Source organism: Halichoeres trimaculatus, unplaced genomic scaffold (genome assembly GCF_033239565.1).
Source record: "Halichoeres trimaculatus isolate MK-OKI-2021-1 unplaced genomic scaffold, fHalTri1.1 fHalTri1_scaffold_5, whole genome shotgun sequence".
NCBI lineage: Eukaryota > Metazoa > Chordata > Actinopteri > Labriformes > Labridae > Halichoeres > Halichoeres trimaculatus.
The window spans coordinates 9,376,350-9,395,558 of record NW_027437183.1 but is presented as its reverse complement, the minus strand read 5'-3'; the positions used below and the strand labels follow the sequence as shown (position 1 = coordinate 9,395,558).

The window sequence follows — 19,209 nt, the reverse complement described above, 5'->3', positions numbered from 1 at the left end:
GCATTAACTTCAAAACAATGAAACAACATATCCCAAGGAATAAAAAATATCACATCTTTATGAATTAGGGTGTAACTTAGCTAACTAATTTAGAAAGTATCTTTGCTAACCCTCAACAGCACCATCCCATCGACCAAATATCATTTATGGTGTCAAAATTCAAGATGGTTGAAGCTGCAATACAGAAATATTCAAAACTGAAAATCAAAATCTGCTACACATAACTGTGGTTAATTATCATGGTTTGATGAGGTTACTTTTATTACAGGTTGCAGAGTCAAACTTTATGGAAACAAACAACTTTTCTCCTCTTTAAACAAATTGATTGGCAAATTCTTTTTTAAAAAAAGGAAAAATTAAGCTGATACGTTTATTTTCTAAAAAGTCTCTTTATTTCTCTAAACATTATGATGACACATTTTCTTCATTTGTTTCAGCTGTCGGCTCTGCTGGCTTCTCCGTCTTCACCTTCTTGACGTAGTTGTCGTTGAGTTTCAGGTGTTTGGTTCGGTTCTCCAAACGGACCACCCACTCCCCCCTCAGCCTGAAAACACACATACAGGAGAGCTGACACAAGAGATAGTTCAGCTTTATTGAAATAAAGAAACAAGTGTGGAACAGAATAATCCAGGATTGGTTTCTTGTAGACATATTACAGGAATAAAGTTGCAGTATGAATATCACAATTTAACGTCACAAGATGATCCACATCCCTCTTTTTAGAGAGCTACAGAGATGAATAATGTCAGATCACAGATTCCTGTAACACCTTTGAAAAAGAGGTTCCTCAAAGGCTTCTTTCATGTAGAAACTGTAAATCTGAAGATGTTTTGGCCGTCGCAGTGAGAGTAAGAGCAGCCTTGAGGTCATATCTAGTGTTTTATGTGCTGCTGAGTTCAGGCAGATCTAGTATCTCAGTGACAGCTGGGGTGTTATCACCGTCACATCAGCGTTTCTCTTCACTTCTTTATTTCAAAGTGGATCAAACACACATCTCACTTTGTGTATTTGTGGGTTTGTGTGCTGTGTGTAATATAACTCTGACTATCAGCTGTCCTCACTGTCTCTTCGTCACCTTCCTGTCGCGTTTTCTGGATTATTCCATTTGTTCTATCAGTTGCCAACAATCCACCTGACCTCAACAAAGAGGACAAAGTGAGACACAATGACACAGAGAGACACAATGACACAATGACTGACAGACACAAAAGACAATGGCACACAGAGAGGTGGACACCAGACAGACATAAAGACACGGGGAGACCTACAAAGAGACAGAAGGACAAAAAGAGAGATTCAACACACAATAACAGACAGACACAAATAATCAACAAAAATAAAACAATATTTAAACAACAAAAGGACATGGAGTGAAAATTGAAGGACGAAAATAGAGACAACAGACTCAAAGACAAAAGACAAAATAGGCACCAGCCAGGGGAATAGAAAAAAAAAGAGAGAGACAGATGCAGAGAAAAAGAAAAGAGATACACAAATTAAAACACATAAAAGTTTTTAAAAGGGAAAAATGGATCATGTTCCTCCTTCTTTTGCTCTCTATACGATCTGTTTTACCTGCTATTGCAGCAGAATCCTGTCTAAATGTTTTAGTGTGTTAACTGGAAGATTGCATCATCATTTCATGAAGAGATTTTATGTTTTTGTTTTTGTTTTTTATTTAAAAAGGACTGGTTTTGATCCCACATCCCAAAGAGACTATACCTGGAGTTTCTTTCATGTAAACCCCAAAATATCCCTCAGATAAAGGAGCCAGAAAATATGTGATTGTTGATTAAAAAACATGTATTCCTGTTGGAACCTAATATAACATCTTATCTTCTTATAACATGACAACAGTTGCAGATTTCTTCCTACATCAGCTTAACCTTGAAGCTCACACATTTAAAGTTCCATATATAGCCTAATGAGTAAAGATATATTTTAAGTCCCAGCTTAAGGCTAAAATGGAAACTTTGCATCAATGAAATGTGAAGAATTTAATTGCCTCTCCCCCCTGGCTGAAGAAGTCGTGATGTTATCATTAAGAACAGAATATCTTCTAATTCGAGCCTCGGTGTATCTGTGACTGCAGTTTGTGTGTCAGCCGGCCTCCATCAGTCATCGCTCTGTGATTATCACCTCCACTCTCTGCAACATGTTTTTCCAGCCTCTGGCCAGGTCACACATAACGTACACAATTAGCAGGGACTAGAGCCGGGGTTAGAGGCGATCGGGGAGTCCATGGCTGTGGAGTTTGGGGGCACGGGGTAACAGATAGCCAGAGGATTAAGAGATACACGGTATTGATAGGGTGGGGATTAGGGGTACAGAGTAATGGATAGCAGGGGGATTAGGTGTGAGGGGCTGGAGAAGTGGTGTGAGGTTCAGGGGGATCGAGGAGGAGAAGAGTGGAGTTAAGAGGGATACGGCTAATAGTTGATTTAACTTTAAGGGGTGAAGGTTTAATTGGAGGTTATATAGGCTACTATAGGCCTGAACATCCCATTACAATAACTACAGACTAGACTGTTTCCCATTCAAACAACAGAAAGCAGCACAAAAACTCTCCCAACCAGTTTTAGGCCTCAACCACAAGAGTGGACCACCAGATTTCAGACCTGTTTGAGGTATCAAGACTCTCCAAAAGTAGTATGGGAGGGGAAGCTATTATTCACAAGGATGTACTCCTTTGGAATCATCCACCAACTTGTGTATGGGGTACTGACACCATCTCTACCTTTAAGAGAAGGCTTTCTTTTTTAAGAGCTGGTTAGCTCAGTGCTAACAGTGGAGAGAGGCTAAAGTCGTTGGAACTCTTGCTTTCCCAGTTGCCCACTCAATTTACTATCATTTCCTCACAATAAAAACATGAAGAAACCCTAAAGTGCAGTACATTACTGAAGGCAGATGTATTTGTAGTATCAAGAGTTTCCAAAAGTAGTATGGAAGGGAAGGCCGTCAATTGTTGGACTCTTCTCTGGAATCATCTACCAACCATTGTAAAGGAAACTTGCCCACTTTATCTTTACAGTTCATTAGTCTTTTCGCTGTCCTATCCTGACAATAAAGGCATTAGTAAACAATCTTAATACTGATAAAGCTTTCACTTATGGCTGCCTCAGGCTTGGACCAGATCCTATTTATGCTGCTATAGGCTCTAGAGTTTCTAGTACCAAGACACCTGACATCCCAAGCTGTTTGAGTCCAACTGCTATAACTTGTGTTTTTTGTGTTGTTGATATTATTGTTATTATAGCTGTTAATGGACTGTAACTTCAGTCAAATGCTGTATTTTTGTAAGAAAGCTTGGCAGATTACTAAAATATGGGAGGTAGAGCTCTCGATTATCAACAAATCTCATTTGAAATCATTTACAAGTCAGGGCCTGGTCTCTCTAGTTTTAAGAGTAGGCCTAAAACTTTCCTTTCCAATAAAGCTTATAGTTACATGGTCTTATTTGAACCAACCCTTCTTCATATTGCTATAGGCTCAGAAGTTTAGAGTAGCTGGGGACCTGACAACCCAAGGTCAATTCTCCATCTCTCTCTTTCCATTTAATTTTATGCATGTATGTCATATTAATGCATCTTACTAACTCTACATCTCCAAGGCTCTTCTATGTAAATAATTTTGTCTTTTGGTGAGTTTTCAGCCTCTCTTGGCTTGTATCTCCTCCAGATTGCTGCTGCAGATGGCCTGCTGCTGTGGATCCGCTATAAGTCGATATATGGCTGTTACATACTTCCATTTCAAGGTATCCCTGTTATTCTGTGTCAGCCAGGTCACAAGCTGTGACTCTTACACTTCCTCAGTGTTATTTTACTGCTTCTCAGTGCAGTGTTTAAGTACAAAAAGGTGGAATCGTACCACTCCCAGAGCTCACCAGACAATCAGATCCTAGAAAAGGTTTGTCAAAGTGATCGTAGGATTAAGCACAGTGTACTTAATCTGCTCTTTCCTCTTCTTGTTGTGTGATAACAGTTAGAACTTCTCCAGACAATAAATCTTTGAACTATTGATGGTTCAGTTTACGCGATGAGTTTAGGTTACAGCTCATTAGAGACCATCATTACTGAGACCTTTAACAACCAGACTGTCTGCTGAGTGCTCACGACGGTATGTCCTCCAGCTTGCTGAGAGATGAGAGGCTGTTGTAATGAGATGGTCTGTTTTTAGATGTGTCTATTGGCCAGATGGCCACATGTTCACCACGACTGAGACCATGGTCACCCAGAGTTTGGTCCCAGGTGCCACATTTAGGGATCTTCACAGATCATTGTCCCCAGGAGAGAGAAACTCAGCTCAGGATAGTAGTGACCACTGGTTTAAGATCTGTGAGACATGCTTGAAGCTCTGCTGTTGATGTTGGGTGCCAAAAGCAGATCCAGCATCTGTTCAGTTGATTCTAGCTGCTTTAACCTTCACAATGGAAATAGTGGTGCAAGTTATCGTTAGTGTCTTCCCTCCTTCAGCCAATTATTCAAACGAAAATTAATACAAGACCAAATGCAGCAGAAAGTGATAACATTTCCAATGTTTAATAAATATTTACATGTTTAAGAGTGTAGTGTTTTCACTGGGGCATGACAAAGGCTGGAATTTTGCAACAAAAGATTGATAAACTGTAAAACTGTGAACAGAGCTTTAATTTTCAGGCTCCAGTGATTTGATCAGGATGGAGGTTGAGGAGACTTTCCTGCTCGATCTGACGTTAAAGATGGTAACATTGGCTGAAACAATGACCAAAATGCCTGATTACACTATGAAGCTTTTCCTTGCCATAAAAAAGTTTTTTTCTGGTCTTCTTCTCGGGTCAGTCAACATTGAAGCAGTGATACCTGGCTCCACCTACAGCCCTGGAGTGCTCCTGCTTTAATACAGCTTTTCCTGTGTTGACGTTTTATTTCATTAGTACCCTGAGACTCTGGTGCTCTAAGGTTGACGTCTTGTGTTGTTTCTTACTTGCTCAGGGCACTCTTGCTCTTCCTCTGCTCCTCAGTCTCGGCATAATGACAATCATTGTCGATCCTTTTCTCCCAAAAGGTCTTGATGTGCAGCCTGTCATGGATCAAAGCCAGATTCATCTGAGAAGACAGAACAATGATGTTATTATTTCTCCATTCTGAGGTAACTTCAGCGCAGATGTCTCACTGTGCTCTGCTGGTTTAAGTCTTTTAGAGTTTATCCCATCTGTCCTGTATCTGTTCCAATTAATCTCAACCCATCAGCGTGTGCAGTTATTTTTAACAGCCGTATATACTGTTGGGCATTTCATCTGTAATAACATACACCAATCAGCCAACATTGTGACCCCTGACAGATAGAGGGAATAATATCTCTACAGCGTTCCCTGTCAGCGGGCTGAACTGTTCGGCACAGAGAGAACAGTCTGTTCTTAGGGTTAATGGTATAGGGTGGTGAAAAGGATGAAGACGTAAAGGACCAAACATGACGGCTAGCTCAGAGCATATCCAAACATGCAGCTCTTGTGGCGTGTTTCTGATCTGCAGGGATCAGTAACTACCAAATGTGGACTGAGGAAGGACACCAGGGGAGGTGGTGACAGAGTCATGAGCAGCCAAGGCTCAAAGATGTGTGTTTCTGTGTGAAGGCTTCATCAAAGGAGCTGATGCTGGAGCTCTTTCATGGTGTCCATCAGGACTGGACCACAGAGCAACAGAAGAAGGAGGAATGGATGAACACGATGAGCTCAAAGCGTTGACTTGGTCTGGACTTGATCTGCTGCTAACATCTTAGCGCCACATACCAGAGCACACTTTTAGAGGTCATAAAGGAGTCCATGTCTCATCAGGTCACGGCTGTTTTGGTCCTGATCTGACCCATGGGGGGTGGGGGTACACACTCTCAGCCAAGGTGTCATGATGTCATGGAAGACAGGTGTACTTTATGAGTGAACGTGTTTTAATCATAACATTTTAGTTACTTGAAAGTAAATGTTTTGTAGGAGTGCGTTTTTCGAGGAGCATCCTTTCAGAAGAAACAGAAGTAGAATCAGAATTCTAGAATTTAAGTCAGAATTCTAGAACTCTGAAATTTTAGAACTCTAGAATTTGAGTCAGAATTCTAGAACTCTGAGATTTTAGAATTGTAGAATTCTAACATTAAAGTCGTAGTATGTTTATTCAAACTGATACCTTAAAAAAGAATCTGTGGCCCTAATCATTCTCTGCATTAAGCTGCCATAAAGTTGCACCCAAACATGAAATTAGCTTGTCAGAGCGAAACTAATATCCCATAAAGTTAGAGTCCCAAAATTTTTTAAATCATCCAGGAAATATGGTGATAATACAGCTTAAGCGCTTCCAATACCAGAGGCTTAAGATCCTGTGCTAAAGTAAAATATTAGTTGAAAGCCATTGAAATATTCATTACACGCAAAATAACAACCTGTCCAACGTACAGATATTCATCAGAATTGCTCCAGTTCTTAAAAGTGAAAGAATCTTGCCCACTAACTTCATTTTAACAGTCTTATTCCTAGTTTGTAGCATGTTTTACGAATGAAACATACAACCATCTGCTAAATGCAGGAGTTAACTGATAAATGTTTATCAGCAGACAAAACATCAGTCACTACTTTGGTAGAAATCAATAAACCAGGCCTTAAATAAAAAAGTGTGAATAAATAACTTTGATATTCAGTAATGTTTCATTTACAAGACTCAAAAACATCTCCTCACTTCTCACAGCTGCTGCAGACAATTAAATGTGTTCATGATCCTGCATGCAAAAACATATACCACTCTTTGGGTTAGGTGATACTCAGAGCTGTAACCAAAGATTTGAGACCAGAGCTGAGTATACATTTAACATAGAATATTACTCTAACATTGAAATACCTTTTAACTGACTTTGATGCTTAACAGTTGAAATGTTTTTAACTTAAAGAAAAACAAACACAAACCTTGATTCAGAGCTTCACCCAAGCGTCTATAAGCCTTGCCGTCCGTCTCTGTTCTGTCTGCAGCTCTCGTCCATATCTCTTCTCCTACACGATGTGAGATTAACTGCACTGAGAGAGAGACGGGGCGAGGGGAGGGGAGTGATGGAGGCACAGAGGGATGGAGGAAAAGATCAGAGGTGTGAACGACCTAATTTTAGTATCAGATTTTTTTATTGCTTGACTCGATTAAACTCATGTTTCTGATTGGCCAATAGAGCCTGTTGACCTTTGTTTCCGACAGGAAGAGTGGCAGTGTCCATGGTGTACAAATATTACTGTAATGTTAGGATTTTAGACTAAAAACTGACCATACAGGTATGATCAGGCTGTGAGAGCAAAGGTAGGAGGAACACAATCCAACAAAATGACATGCCAGCTGGGTTTGACAGTTATCTGAGGGTGATTTACTTATTTTTGTAAACGGTAATCTTTATGCATGAAAATCTAACAATCTTTTCAACATCAATCATGATTAACAGAGTTGAAGTTCAGATTTTCTAGCTTCCTGGAATGCATCTGAAGTGATCGACTGGATCTTCATGCAACGAAAAACACAGTCAGAGTAAATTTGTAAAGAAGCTGTTTCTTTTTTGGGTCCATACTGTTCACAGAACGAGAATTAAGCCACTGTGTACATCACTATTTACAGTGAAACTGAGACTTGCCACAAACAGTTTGCTCCTTTAAAAGAATGTAGTGAACCTAGTACAGAAAAAAAGCTCATTTCAGAAATATCCGAAGATGTGATTCTATGATTTTTTACATCTTAGCTTCTTAAATTACTTACTTGAATGTTTAAAAATAAAACACACAAAGAGGAAAGTTTTGCAGTTTCTTCATCTCTGAATGCAAAATACGCTGGAGTACCTAAAAAGATCACCATCAATTATTTCAAAACATAACTCTTGTTTCTTGTACCCATAAAAATGTGTTTTTATCATGTTCAAATTTTGATATTCTGTAAAACTTGCGGGAGCAGACATTGTAGAAAATTTAAATTAAAGCTCCCAAACAGAGGGGAGTGCATGTCAACCACTGTCATCGTATGAAAACACACACCAACCACTGTCATCACATGAAAATGCAAACACACTGACACACACGCAAAATCTGTCAGCGCTCTGACAGCTGTCAAATCCTGGATTGTCAAAGATAAATAACACACGTTTCTGCTTTCTGTGTGTGTGTGTGTGTGTGTGTGTGTGTGTGTGTGTGTGTGTGTGTGTGTGTGTGTGGGTGTGTGTGTGTGTGTGTGTGTGTGTGCGTGTGTGTGTGTCCGCCTGCATTCACTTGATGAAATGGTTCTCAGTACTGTATAGGAATGGAAAACTGACCCAGACAAATGATCTGAGTTTCTGATTATGTCACCATTGAGTGTGTGTGTGTGTGTGTGTGTGTGTGTGTGTGTGTGTGTGTGTGTGTGTGTGTGTGTGTGTGTGTGTGTGTGTGTGTTGTACAAACAGAAAGTGATCTCCTTAAACTATGATGTCATGAACTTCAGAACCCATTTTACAAGGGTGTGTGTTTTGGAGCTTGTGTTTGCGCCTGTGTGTGCAACAGTTGGGTGATAACACATGTTTGATATTTCAATCCTTTGGGGGGTATGATAGGACGGGTGTCACACACATACACACACACTGGTGCTATGTGACACTGACCACGCTGACCAACAGGAAGACCTCTCCTCTCTTTGTGACTGACAGATAATTCAGTCATCGTCCTCTAAAGTTTGCTACTTCACGCTGACAAAGAGTGAAACCAAACATCTGTCGCTCTTCTTCAGTTTAAGTGTCCACTCCACTGAGTTCAACTTTAATATCAGTGTGTCTGAGGGTCTGCAGAAAGCTTTCTTTGCTCAACTCACTGTCCTGTATGTGAGACATCTGTCTCCCTGATTGTATTAAACAGATACTGAGCTGGTAGAGCTGACTGGATTAACAGCAGAAGAAGAGGGATCTGTGGCCTCTGAGTCCAAATCTCTCATTGTGCGTTTGTCAGTAACAACAATACATCATAAAACAAAGTTGTAAGAATGTGATGGTGACTCTGTGGTGAATTATCGGCTGTATCTGCAGTTCCCCTCAGCTTAGCAGAGCTTTATGGTAAGTTATACACACACACACACAGAGTTTTTCAACCACAGTTTTTTCATAGTGTGTAAAGCTGTAGAAAGTCTCTTTATGGAGCCTGCCAAAAAGAAAACAACTTGGTCAATACAGAGGAGCAGTTTGCTGCTGAAAGACAAACATTTCCCTCTAAAGGCCTAAGACATGGCAACAGTAAAGTAATTATTGTTCTCATATTCAATCAGTTGGTAATAAACAAAATCTTTCACACAGAAATCTAACCCAGCACTGTTCAAGACAGCCAAAAAGAACACAGCAAAGATTATTCTTTTTTATTTCTGTACAATTTGCTCAAATATTGGCCAAACTTATACAACAACACAACATAGAAATATGTTCAAAATTTACAAAGGAACTTAAAAGAAGAGCTAAGCTAAATCCTTTTGTTTAGTCTCTCCATAGAGTAAGTGTTAAAAAACATCAGATAAGGCAGGTCAGGTACAGTTATTAACCTTATGGGTGAAAGCTGTCTGTGTGGCAGCACCCTCATGTGGTCAAACCAAAGAACTACAGTAGACTGACGCTGACCTCTGACCTGAGCTAACTCACAAGTTGCTCCAGACATAAATTCTTGCTAGAATTAAACAAAAAATATTTTAAAATTTTTAACATCGTAAAATGTTTCTGTTCAGAAATGGTATACTTTAACAGTGTCATCAGTACTACTACTACTAAATAGTGTTTGTAATACTTTTATGATTGTCTGCAGAGCTTCAAATGACATTTACCAAACTGCTAATGCTGGTTTCTCTGAAAAATATTGAAGTGTATCAGTTTTGTAAATGTATTATCGCCTCATGAAATACCTTAGACAATATTTGAAGTGCTTGATAGATGGTTTTTAAAAGGCAGAAGATAGTATTTCAAGTACTACAGATTGTATTTAAAGAATCACAGATAGTGTTAGAAGTACTGAATGTTTTTTTTTTTCAAGATCTGCAGATTGTTTGTAGTTCTTCAGATGTCATTTAGTACTGTAGATAATGTTTTAAGTCCTGCAGACAGTGGTGAAAGTACTTCTAAGTGTTTAAAAGTCCTGATAATATAGTTTGAAAAAATGATGATGGTGCTTAAAGGGCTCAAGATGTTGCTTCAAGTAGTTACGACTATGTTTAGAGTCAGAGAATCACAAGTAGCATTTTAAGTACTGCAGCTGGTGTTTAAAGTTCTGATCATACATTTCAAAATACCTTAGATTGTGTTCGAGTTACTAATGAAATTATTTTTAATTGTTACAGATAGTCTTTTAAGCAATGCAGACTGTTTAAAGCGCCACTGATACTGTGACTTGCTGTAGAAAGTGCTTCAAGAACTGCAGGTAGAGTCTAAAGACTAGAGAAAGTGTTTAAAGTGTTACCATCTTCTGTAGATAGTGTTAAAAGTCATGCAATTTTTTAAACATTGTACGAACAGCTGATGATGTTCAAAGTTAAAAGAACCCTGGTTAGATTAAGACAAAACTACAGTTAGTCCCTGAAGCACTGCAGAGAGTGTGTAAATTAATGTACAGGGTGCAAGTATTTAAAGACAGTGACCACATGTGATGTACATGTGTGTACATTTTGTTGACAGTTAATGTCATATGCTGATATTTATAGATGAAACACAACACAAACGGGATCACTCACAGCTGTCAAGAGGATTTTTGTTACTGAAACAAACACTAAACAACATCAAGAACATACTGTTCATAAAATATCATAAAAGTAATCCAAGTTTATTTTTAAAACAGTCAAACTATCTGAGCTTGGCTTTGGTTCTCCTTCTGCCAATAACATCTTGAAAGAAACTACCCACCTTCTCACAAACAAGACAAATACATGTTGTTTATCCTCTTATGAGACTGGGAGCTGGATAATATGCTGGGGAAGAACATGAGACATAATACCATTTTACATATCAGTAAGGATTAGGCTAATTTTCTCATTGACCTCTGTACAGTAAGACCCCGTTTACACGACAACGTTTCATCTGAAAACACTACAACGCAGTGGAAAAAATCTGCGTTTACATGGAAACGCTGATGGACTGAAAACGCCGTAGTAAGCATGCCAGGCCTGTAGGTGGTGCTATAACTGTCTTGTCCAAGAGCCGCTTTTGGGGGATCTCCACTGAAGTAGAGTTGGGCCTGTCATCTGGTGTATTGGGGAATACTAAGTTAAAAAAGTGGAGCAACAGATGCAGATTTTGTTGAAAGACAGTCTGCAGATTCAGCAGATTGAGCAGAACAAGCACAACACGGTAATTCTTGAGGATTGTAACAACTGTACTGTTGGCCTGTTGAATGCGCGTGCGCGAGGCAGAGTGTGATGTCAGCGTTTCCACTGAAAACACCGGCTAACTGTTTACACGGCAACGGTGTCAGGAGCGTTTCAGAAAAATCCCACTCTGGAGGCTGTTTACAAAAGTTTGCGTTTTAGGTCGGCTGAAACGCTGTTTCCGTGTAAACACGAGGCTAAAACGCAACAAAACTTTTGCATTTCACCCATTGTCGTGTAAACGGCCCCTTAGACTTATTCAGCCAGAACAGTCCCCCCCTGCTGGCCACCAGGAAGAATGCAGGTTTCAAAGTTGGATGCAATAATACATATCTTTGTGGGAAGTGAAGAAGTTTTTCCTCTCTATGGTGGCTGTTTAGGACATTTTTTTCACACTTTTACACCACTTAAAATTAGATAGAGTTAGTAGTTTGTCTAAAATGATCTACACCATAGACTGTATATAGAGTGGACAGCATGATTCTGCCATTTATCATTGTACTGTTTTGAAGCCAAAATACCCCCATCACAGGCGCCACCATTGTAGCAGTTTGCGGCCAGAGTCTGCACAGTAGAGACTGTGAGGGATTCTGGGAGAATCTGAGTGGAGCTGAGTGACAAAAATAATAATTATTTTTTTCTTTGGAGTATCTAATCACTTCACGACTCTACCTCCATATATTTTGAAATCCCCGTAAAAAAATACACGAGAACAGCAGCTGTCAATCATTGTTAAATGTTACGCAAAGCCTCGCTTTTAACCTTGTATAACTAATGAAAACGAAACTTTTCAGAAAAAAGAGGACTTGGATACAAGGCAGCCAAATGATATCTTCAAATCACCACAACAATGGGGCGTGAGAAACATTTCTACGCGGAGCATTAATTTTTTAAAGTTTGACCAGAGCCCATCTGGAATGGCTGGGGAGATGGATTTTTTGACCTGTACTGCAGCCAGCCACCAGGGGGAGTGGTTTCTGTGGAGACCTCACTTCGAGCAGAGCAAACAGTCGTCCATTTATTTTTACAGTCTATGATCTACTACTGAGCCATTCTGTTGTAGAACATGCAGAATGTAGTTTGACATTGTCGGACAGAAATAAGTAGGGTCTTCTTTGAAAAAGACAAAGACTTGTCCCTAGCAGGTCTGTGATGACTCACAGTTACAGCTTTATCAACCAATGAGATAGTTTCTCTTCACAGTAACGTTTATTTGAGATCATATTTAATCAAAATCATGATGGGACTGAGACACAAAAAAGCTTTTAATGTGAGTAGGCAGTGGGCATCATATGACACACAGACACACACACACCCACCAGAGGTCATATCTCAGCAGGTAAAAATAGCATGTTGTGTCACACTGTTATACACACACAGAGATCCCAGTAAACAAGCTGGCGACAGAGCACAGGACGTGAAAGGGGACTCACAGGTAAGAACACACAGGAGGGTTTTTTTTTTAAATCCCTGTTTGATGTCAGATATGCAGACTGTAACCTCAAACTGGAATTAAATTTAGGGATGTCACTTAATAAACAGAGACACACCGGAAACATGACTTTGTGACGGATTAGCAGCTCTTAGAGTCTGAATGTTGCTTCATAAACAGCCAGCGGATACAACACCAGAGAGGATTCATGAGAAGTCTATTGCTAACTTATCTTTCTCTTTATAATGCTGTAACTTTAAGCTAGCATGTGCAAAATGCTAATGGTTAGCAGGGCAGCATTCTCAGGGTGACACACCTACTGAACTATGTGTTTCAGAGGTGTGTCAATGTAATCTGAGGTGTTACACATCTATGGATAGTTTGAATGCTTGGTAGCAGTAAAGAAACACGGTTTGCTGTGGTTTATCCTCTGGGAATCATTGATGAATTTCATCTTGTAACTAAAAACCAGTCAGAGTGGTTTACAGGGAGTAGGACAACAGGTTTACCTACACATAGATTAAAGAGAAAATAAATCTATGCTCTATCAGGTGTTTATTAAAGGGATCCACAAACTTAATTTTAGGCTGGATCGAAGACTAGGTTGAAGGGAACAAACATGCACCTCATTGCAAGAGATGGTGTTAGGAGCTGCCATAACTTTGCAAAACAAAAACCACAAAGCTAATACAGTGTAGGCAATAAACAAGGGAAGAGAAAGTTAATGTAGTAAAGGGTTTTGAGACGCAGTAATGTTTGGAATATTGACTTGGACTTGAGAAATGCTTAACTTTTCTGAGGCTTTGTCTACAAACACTTTACCCCTTCAGATTTGTGCCAGACCTCTTGAAGAAGCGACTGTGCCAGCAGAACTTAAACTGTTTAGAACGATGCTACAACCTTTATATCTCAAAGAGGTTAAAACAAGAGTATCTTAGTTCTGGTCCGAAGCTTCCTGGATGAGTTCTTGGCTGCGTATCATTTGTGAATCCCCAGATATGGAGAAACTCAATTAGATGCAGAGAAATTGATATCATCTCTAAATGTAAGCGTTTTGGGGATTATTTCTTTTTTCCATTGGATATGATCTGATTATTATATTTTATCATATTTAGCATTTATCATCATACTTTATTTCTTTAATCAATCAATAAATCCGTCTTTATTTGTATAGCGCCAAATCATAACAAGTGTTATCTCAAGACACTACAAAAACATTCACAGGTCTAGACCCGTAAATGTTAATAAAATTTGATTAGCAGAAACCCAACATCAAAACAAGATAAGAAGTCTTATCTCATCTTAATCCACCATGAGTACAGACCTTTGCAGCATTTAGCAAGTTATGATGGCAAGGAAAAACTTCCCTTTAACAGGCAGAAACATCGGACAGAACCAGACTCATGTTAGACAGACATCTGCCTCAGCTGTGTTGGGGTTAGAGAGAGTGTGCGGCACATGTAGAATTGAATTTATTCATCAGTTAGATTTAAAGACATTAAACTTATTGTCATCAACTCTCTTTAAATGTTAATGAAAATAAACTAAATTTATATAACTGAACATTTTCTGCATGTTATTACTGATAGAATTAAACCACTTGATTTATTATTGCAAAAAATGATCTGAGAACTAAAGTGAATATGTTGAAAGAATAAAACTTTTTATAGTCAACATATTGGCAATACTTTTGGTGCTTCCAATATCGTTTGTATCTACTGGTTAAATGTGCCACTGAGGGGAAAATGTATGTATTTTACAACTACTTACAGAAAAAGCAGAGATAGAAATCTAAGTAAGAAAAAATAACAAGTGTCTCAGTTTTTATATTTGAATAACTTTGATCATTAAAACCCTAAACTTGGATTTTTCTTGTTTTTTCAAAAGCATACTTCTAATGTCACAATATGATTTAAAGAGGTCTTAATCCTGAGATAAAAGCATGCTGCTCCTCCTCCATCTATCCTCCAGGAGCAGAGATGGGTTTGGGGAGGAAGTTGGACGTCCCGGTCTGTGACCTCGCTCTGCTCAGAGGAATCTGGGAGGTCCGGGAGAAGAAACACCGACAGAGACAGAAGAAGGAGCAGGAGAGGATCGAGAAGAGCGCACTTCCAAAGTAAGACGATCAGAGCAGTAAAGTTACAGCACGTCAGCTGTCACTGTCGGTTATGAAAACACACATTCACACAAGTTCTGATGCACAGCAGCAAGAGTAAAACAGAGAGGAAAAAGTGTGATACATGGAAAAGGAAAAAAAGTAGAAGTAAAGGTTTGTATCACAAAAATGCACATGAATATCTCTCTGTGATCAGTTTGTACTCTCTGATATGAGCCAAAACATCAACTCTACAAATCCCCAAACCAGCTGTCAACAAATCCTGAGCAATAAGAGTCGCTTTTTAACCTCTGAGTCAGACTCACGCTCTGCAGAATGTTGTTAGTCATGTACTAAGCAAGTCACAGCTGATTTTAGTAATATGAACATACACACACACAAACACACACACACACAAACACACACACACACACACACACACACACACACACACACACACACACACACACACACACACACGGGGCTATTTTTATCCTAACATCAGTGCTGTGGTACAGCAGGTCAGTGTCTGGCCTCCAGACAGCAGAAAGGTCATGAGTTTGGAGAATGAACAAGAACATCCAGTCTGTCTGAATCCAAACATGACTCCAATTTAAGTCTACACACACTCAATTAACACTTCTGTGTGTGTGTGTGTGTGTGTGTGTGTGTGTGTGTGTGTGTGTGTGTGTGTGTGTGTGTGTGTGTGTGTGTGTGTGTGTGTGTAGGATTGACCAGCAGTGGCAGTATCGTATCTACTGTAAGAAACTGAAAGCGCAAGAGCGCACCCAGCTGCATCAATACCTGGAGAGATCCACACTGACTGACATACAGCCCTGCACGGGTAAGCTAACTGATATGCAGGTGCACATATGTGAGGAGCTATGTCTACAGGTGAGCACAGGTAAACACAGCTGATCCAAAGTTAAGAGACTGGTGTACAAGTAACACCAAAACATACAGCCCTGCACAGGTCAAAATGGTTGCTGTATGTTTGTCTATGCAGATGATGCACTGTTGTATGTTTACCTTTTCCTCTTCGTTCATCTGTCAGAATCAGAGCAGCCCGATCAGAAAAACCAGCAGGATCAGTCTGATGTGGAGCAGAGTAAGCTGGTATTCAAGCTGGAAGGAGATCGTTGGATGGTAAGTAAACAAGTTCAGGCTTGAATCATTTATTCTAAGAACTCTAATCTGTGAGAAAATACCTGGTACCATGAGATTTATTTCTTCACAGGACTTCCCCAAAGAGCTGCAGTGGATGACTTACCTGAAAGAGTGGCATGTTGCTGGCACAAGGATCTGTCGACTGCCCGACTACCTGGCAGCGTTCACCCAGCTCACTGTGCTTGAGATTCCCAAAAACTCCATTGCAGAGCTGCCACCTGAGATTGGTGAGGATAAAAGAAGAGTTTGATCAGGATTTCAGAGGAAGTCTGTCTAATTTGAGTTTTTTAAATTCTCTTAAATCTCTCTGATTGGCTGGTTGGTTGGACCCCCTTTTGCCTTCAGAGCTGCCTTAATCCTTGGTGGCATAGATTCAACAAGGTACTGGAAACATTCCTCAGAGAGTTTGGTCCATATTGACATGATAGCATCACACAGTTGCTGCAGATTTGTCAGCTGAACATCCATGATGAGAATCTCCTGTTCCACCACATCCCAAAGGTGCTCTGTTGGATTGAGATCTGGGGACTGTGGAGGCCGTTAGAGTACAGTGAACTCATTGTCATGTTGAAGAAACCAGTCTGAGATGATTCCAGCTTTATGACATGGAGCGTTATCCTGCTGGAAGTAGCCATCAGAAGATGGGTACACTGTGCTCATAAAGGGACGGACATGGTCAGCAACAATACTCAGGTAGGCTGTGGACTTTAAACCATGCTCAGTTGGTACTAAGGGGCCCAAAGTGAGCCAAGAAAATATCCCCCACACCATTACACCAGCAGCAGCAGCCTGAACCGTTGATACAAGGCAGGATGGATCCATGCTTTCATGTTGTCGACACCAAATTCTGACCCTACCATCTGAATGTGGAGCAGAAATCCAGACTCATCAGACCAGGCAACGTTTTTCCAATCTTCTATTGTCAAGTTTTGGTGTTGCTGTGTGAATTGTAGCCTCAGTTTCCTGTTCTTAGCTGACAGGAGGGTCACCCAGTGTGATCTTCTGTTGCTGTAGCCCATCTACCTCAAGGTTGGACGTGTTGTGTGTTCAGAGATGCTCTTCTGCAGACCTCGGTTGTAACCAGTGGTTATTTGAGTTACTGTTGCCTTTCTATCAGCTCCAACCAGTCTGTCCATTCTCCTCTGACCTCTGGCATCAACAAGACATTTTGGCCCACAGAACTGCTGCTCACTGGATATTTTCTCTTTTTGGGACCATTCTCTGTAAACCCTAGAGATGGTTGTGGGTTAAAATCCCAGTAGATCAGCAGTTTCTGAAATACTCAGACCAACAACCATGCCACGTTCAAAGTCACTTAAATCACCTTTCTTCCCCATTCTGATGCTCAGTTTGAACTGCAGCAGATCATCTTGACCATGTCTACATGTCTAAATGCATTGAGATGCTGCTATGTGATTGGGTGATTAGAAATTTGTGTTAACAAGCAGTTGGACAGGTGTGCCTAATAAAGTGGCTGGTGAGTGTACATTTCCCACCAAGATGGGGAGGGAGCGTGAAACTTTAACTTATTTTGAATAAACAAACTTTCTCTTCTTCTCTGTCCTCAGGTAAACTGACAGAACTGAGGGAGTTAAACGTCAGCTACAACCGTCTGTCCAAAGTCCCTCTGGAGCTCGGGGACTGTGAGAAACTGGAGAAGCTCCAACTCGCAGGAAACTACAACCTGTCCGAACTTCCGTTTGAGGTTTGGCACCTATCCATACATTGTGGTCAAACTTAACATTACTGTGTTGATGATGTCCCTGTGTTGATGATGTCACTCTCAGCTGAGCAGCCTGAAGCAGCTGGTCCACCTGGACATTGCAGAGAACAAGTTTGTGTCGATCCCTATCTGTGCTCTGAGGATGAGCAGTCTGCAGCTGCTGGACCTGAGTAACAACCGTCTGACTGACCTACCAGAGGACATGGACAGGTAAAAACTGATGACATCATCAAAACATAATCAGTTTATATCATCCACTTGTTCTTATTGGTTGTACTTGTTAACCACGGGCTGCTTGTGTGTTAAAATACTGCCATGATTTGTGTGTGTCTGCAGGTTGGAGCAGCTGGTCACCTTGTTTATCCATAAGAACAACCTGACATACCTCCCCCACTGTCTCAGCAAAATCTCCACGCTTAAAATGATTGTTGTCAGCGCTGATGAGCTCAACTGTATCCCAACCAAACTGTGCAACAGCCCTGAAATCAAGTACGCAAACACATGCACACAGCTATTCTTTCAATCTGAGACATAGCAGACTCATGGTAGACTGACATCTGCTGGGACCATGATGGGGTTACTTTTAAAAATTTAGAAATAAAGACTAAAGGGGAACTTCCTGAAAACATCATCTGCTGAAGTCCAGAAATTATGACGGCTCATCATAGCACAAAATAATCAAAGTTTAGAGGATCCAGGTATGAGCCTTGCGGAACTCCTCCTGATACAATTTGAGTATTTCTCATGAAACAATGTTTTTTTCTGATACTGCATTGAGGAAATACTTGTTTTTTTTTGTTCTTGCAATGCTTTGTACATTTTAAAAGATCTGCTGACTTTCAAAGCTACAAAATGAGACTTTAATGAGTCTTGCCTCTGCTCCTGCAGGTTTATCCGACTATATGACAACCAGGGGAGTGCAGAGAAGAGGAAGAAGAAAGAAGAGGAGAAGAAGAAGAAAGAAGAGGAGAAAAAGAGGAGGTGGAGAGACTCTAGAGTGGAGGAGAAGAAAGACAGCGGAGAGAAGGAGTTTATGGAGGCGTACATCAGCTCGCTGAAGGACAGAGGTGAGACTGCTGCCTTGTTTATTATCGTCAAGTCATGTTTTGTTATGTTAAATAATTTTTCAGGCTTTGTATTTTTTGTGTTCTTTATAATTGAGGTCATAAATATCACTTTAACTCTTCAATGATGTTTAGATGAATCGGCTGACATGACATGTTGTTTGTCCCTCCCCAGAAACCGTCCCCTACTCTACCACAAAAGTCTCCATTTCCTGTGTGCTGTGAGGAAGAGGATGAAGAGGATGAAGAGTGTGAGTGACTGAGGATGTTTTGAAGCAGCACTTTTTAATGTTGGGGATACTCAAAGTTCTTGTTTCAGACCCAACGTGGGTATTTATAAAGAAACTTTTTTTGCAGGTAGAGAAGCACTTTATGCAGTT

General features: G+C 40.2%; 2 protein-coding genes across 2 annotated transcripts; one reads left to right on the top strand and one right to left on the bottom strand.

The window, feature by feature from the left end:
• Positions 1-390: 390 nt before the first annotated feature.
• Positions 391-7,049, bottom strand: LOC141790962 (protein FAM240B). Its single transcript, XM_074671133.1, has 3 exons — positions 6,926-7,049; positions 4,963-5,084; positions 391-544 (listed from the first exon to the last, which is right to left on the bottom strand). The coding sequence occupies exons 2-3, from the start codon at positions 5,082-5,084 to the stop codon at positions 406-408; spliced, it is 261 nt and encodes an 86-aa protein (XP_074527234.1). The 5' UTR covers positions 6,926-7,049; the 3' UTR covers positions 391-405.
• A 4,216-nt stretch (positions 7,050-11,265) lies between these two features.
• On the top strand, positions 11,266-19,111 carry lrrc2 (leucine rich repeat containing 2). The gene is made up of 10 exons (XM_074671115.1): positions 11,266-11,331; positions 14,752-14,896; positions 15,604-15,719; positions 15,930-16,021; positions 16,113-16,269; positions 17,611-17,747; positions 17,830-17,975; positions 18,102-18,254; positions 18,654-18,832; positions 19,005-19,111. The coding sequence occupies exons 2-10, from the start codon at positions 14,760-14,762 to the stop codon at positions 19,052-19,054; spliced, it is 1,167 nt and encodes a 388-aa protein (XP_074527216.1). The 5' UTR covers positions 11,266-11,331; positions 14,752-14,759; the 3' UTR covers positions 19,055-19,111.
• Positions 19,112-19,209: the final 98 nt, after the last annotated feature.

What these genes read in the sequence shown, in the direction of transcription:
- LOC141790962 (XM_074671133.1), bottom strand. Translation starts at nt 5,084, where the DNA reads ATGAATCTGGCTTTGATCCATGACAGGCTGCACATCAAGACCTTTTGG. An exon ending in AGCAAGAGTGCCCTGAGCAA is followed by an intron (nt 545 to 4,962) that starts GTAAGAAACAAC and finishes GTGTGTTTTCAG; the next exon opens with GCTGAGGGGGGAGTGGGTGG.
- lrrc2 (XM_074671115.1), top strand. Translation starts at nt 14,760, where the DNA reads ATGGGTTTGGGGAGGAAGTTGGACGTCCCGGTCTGTGACCTCGCTCTG. An exon ending in AGAGCTGCCACCTGAGATTG is followed by an intron (nt 16,270 to 17,610) that starts GTGAGGATAAAA and finishes CTCTGTCCTCAG; the next exon opens with GTAAACTGACAGAACTGAGG. An exon ending in TGTCCGAACTTCCGTTTGAG is followed by an intron (nt 17,748 to 17,829) that starts GTTTGGCACCTA and finishes TGTCACTCTCAG; the next exon opens with CTGAGCAGCCTGAAGCAGCT.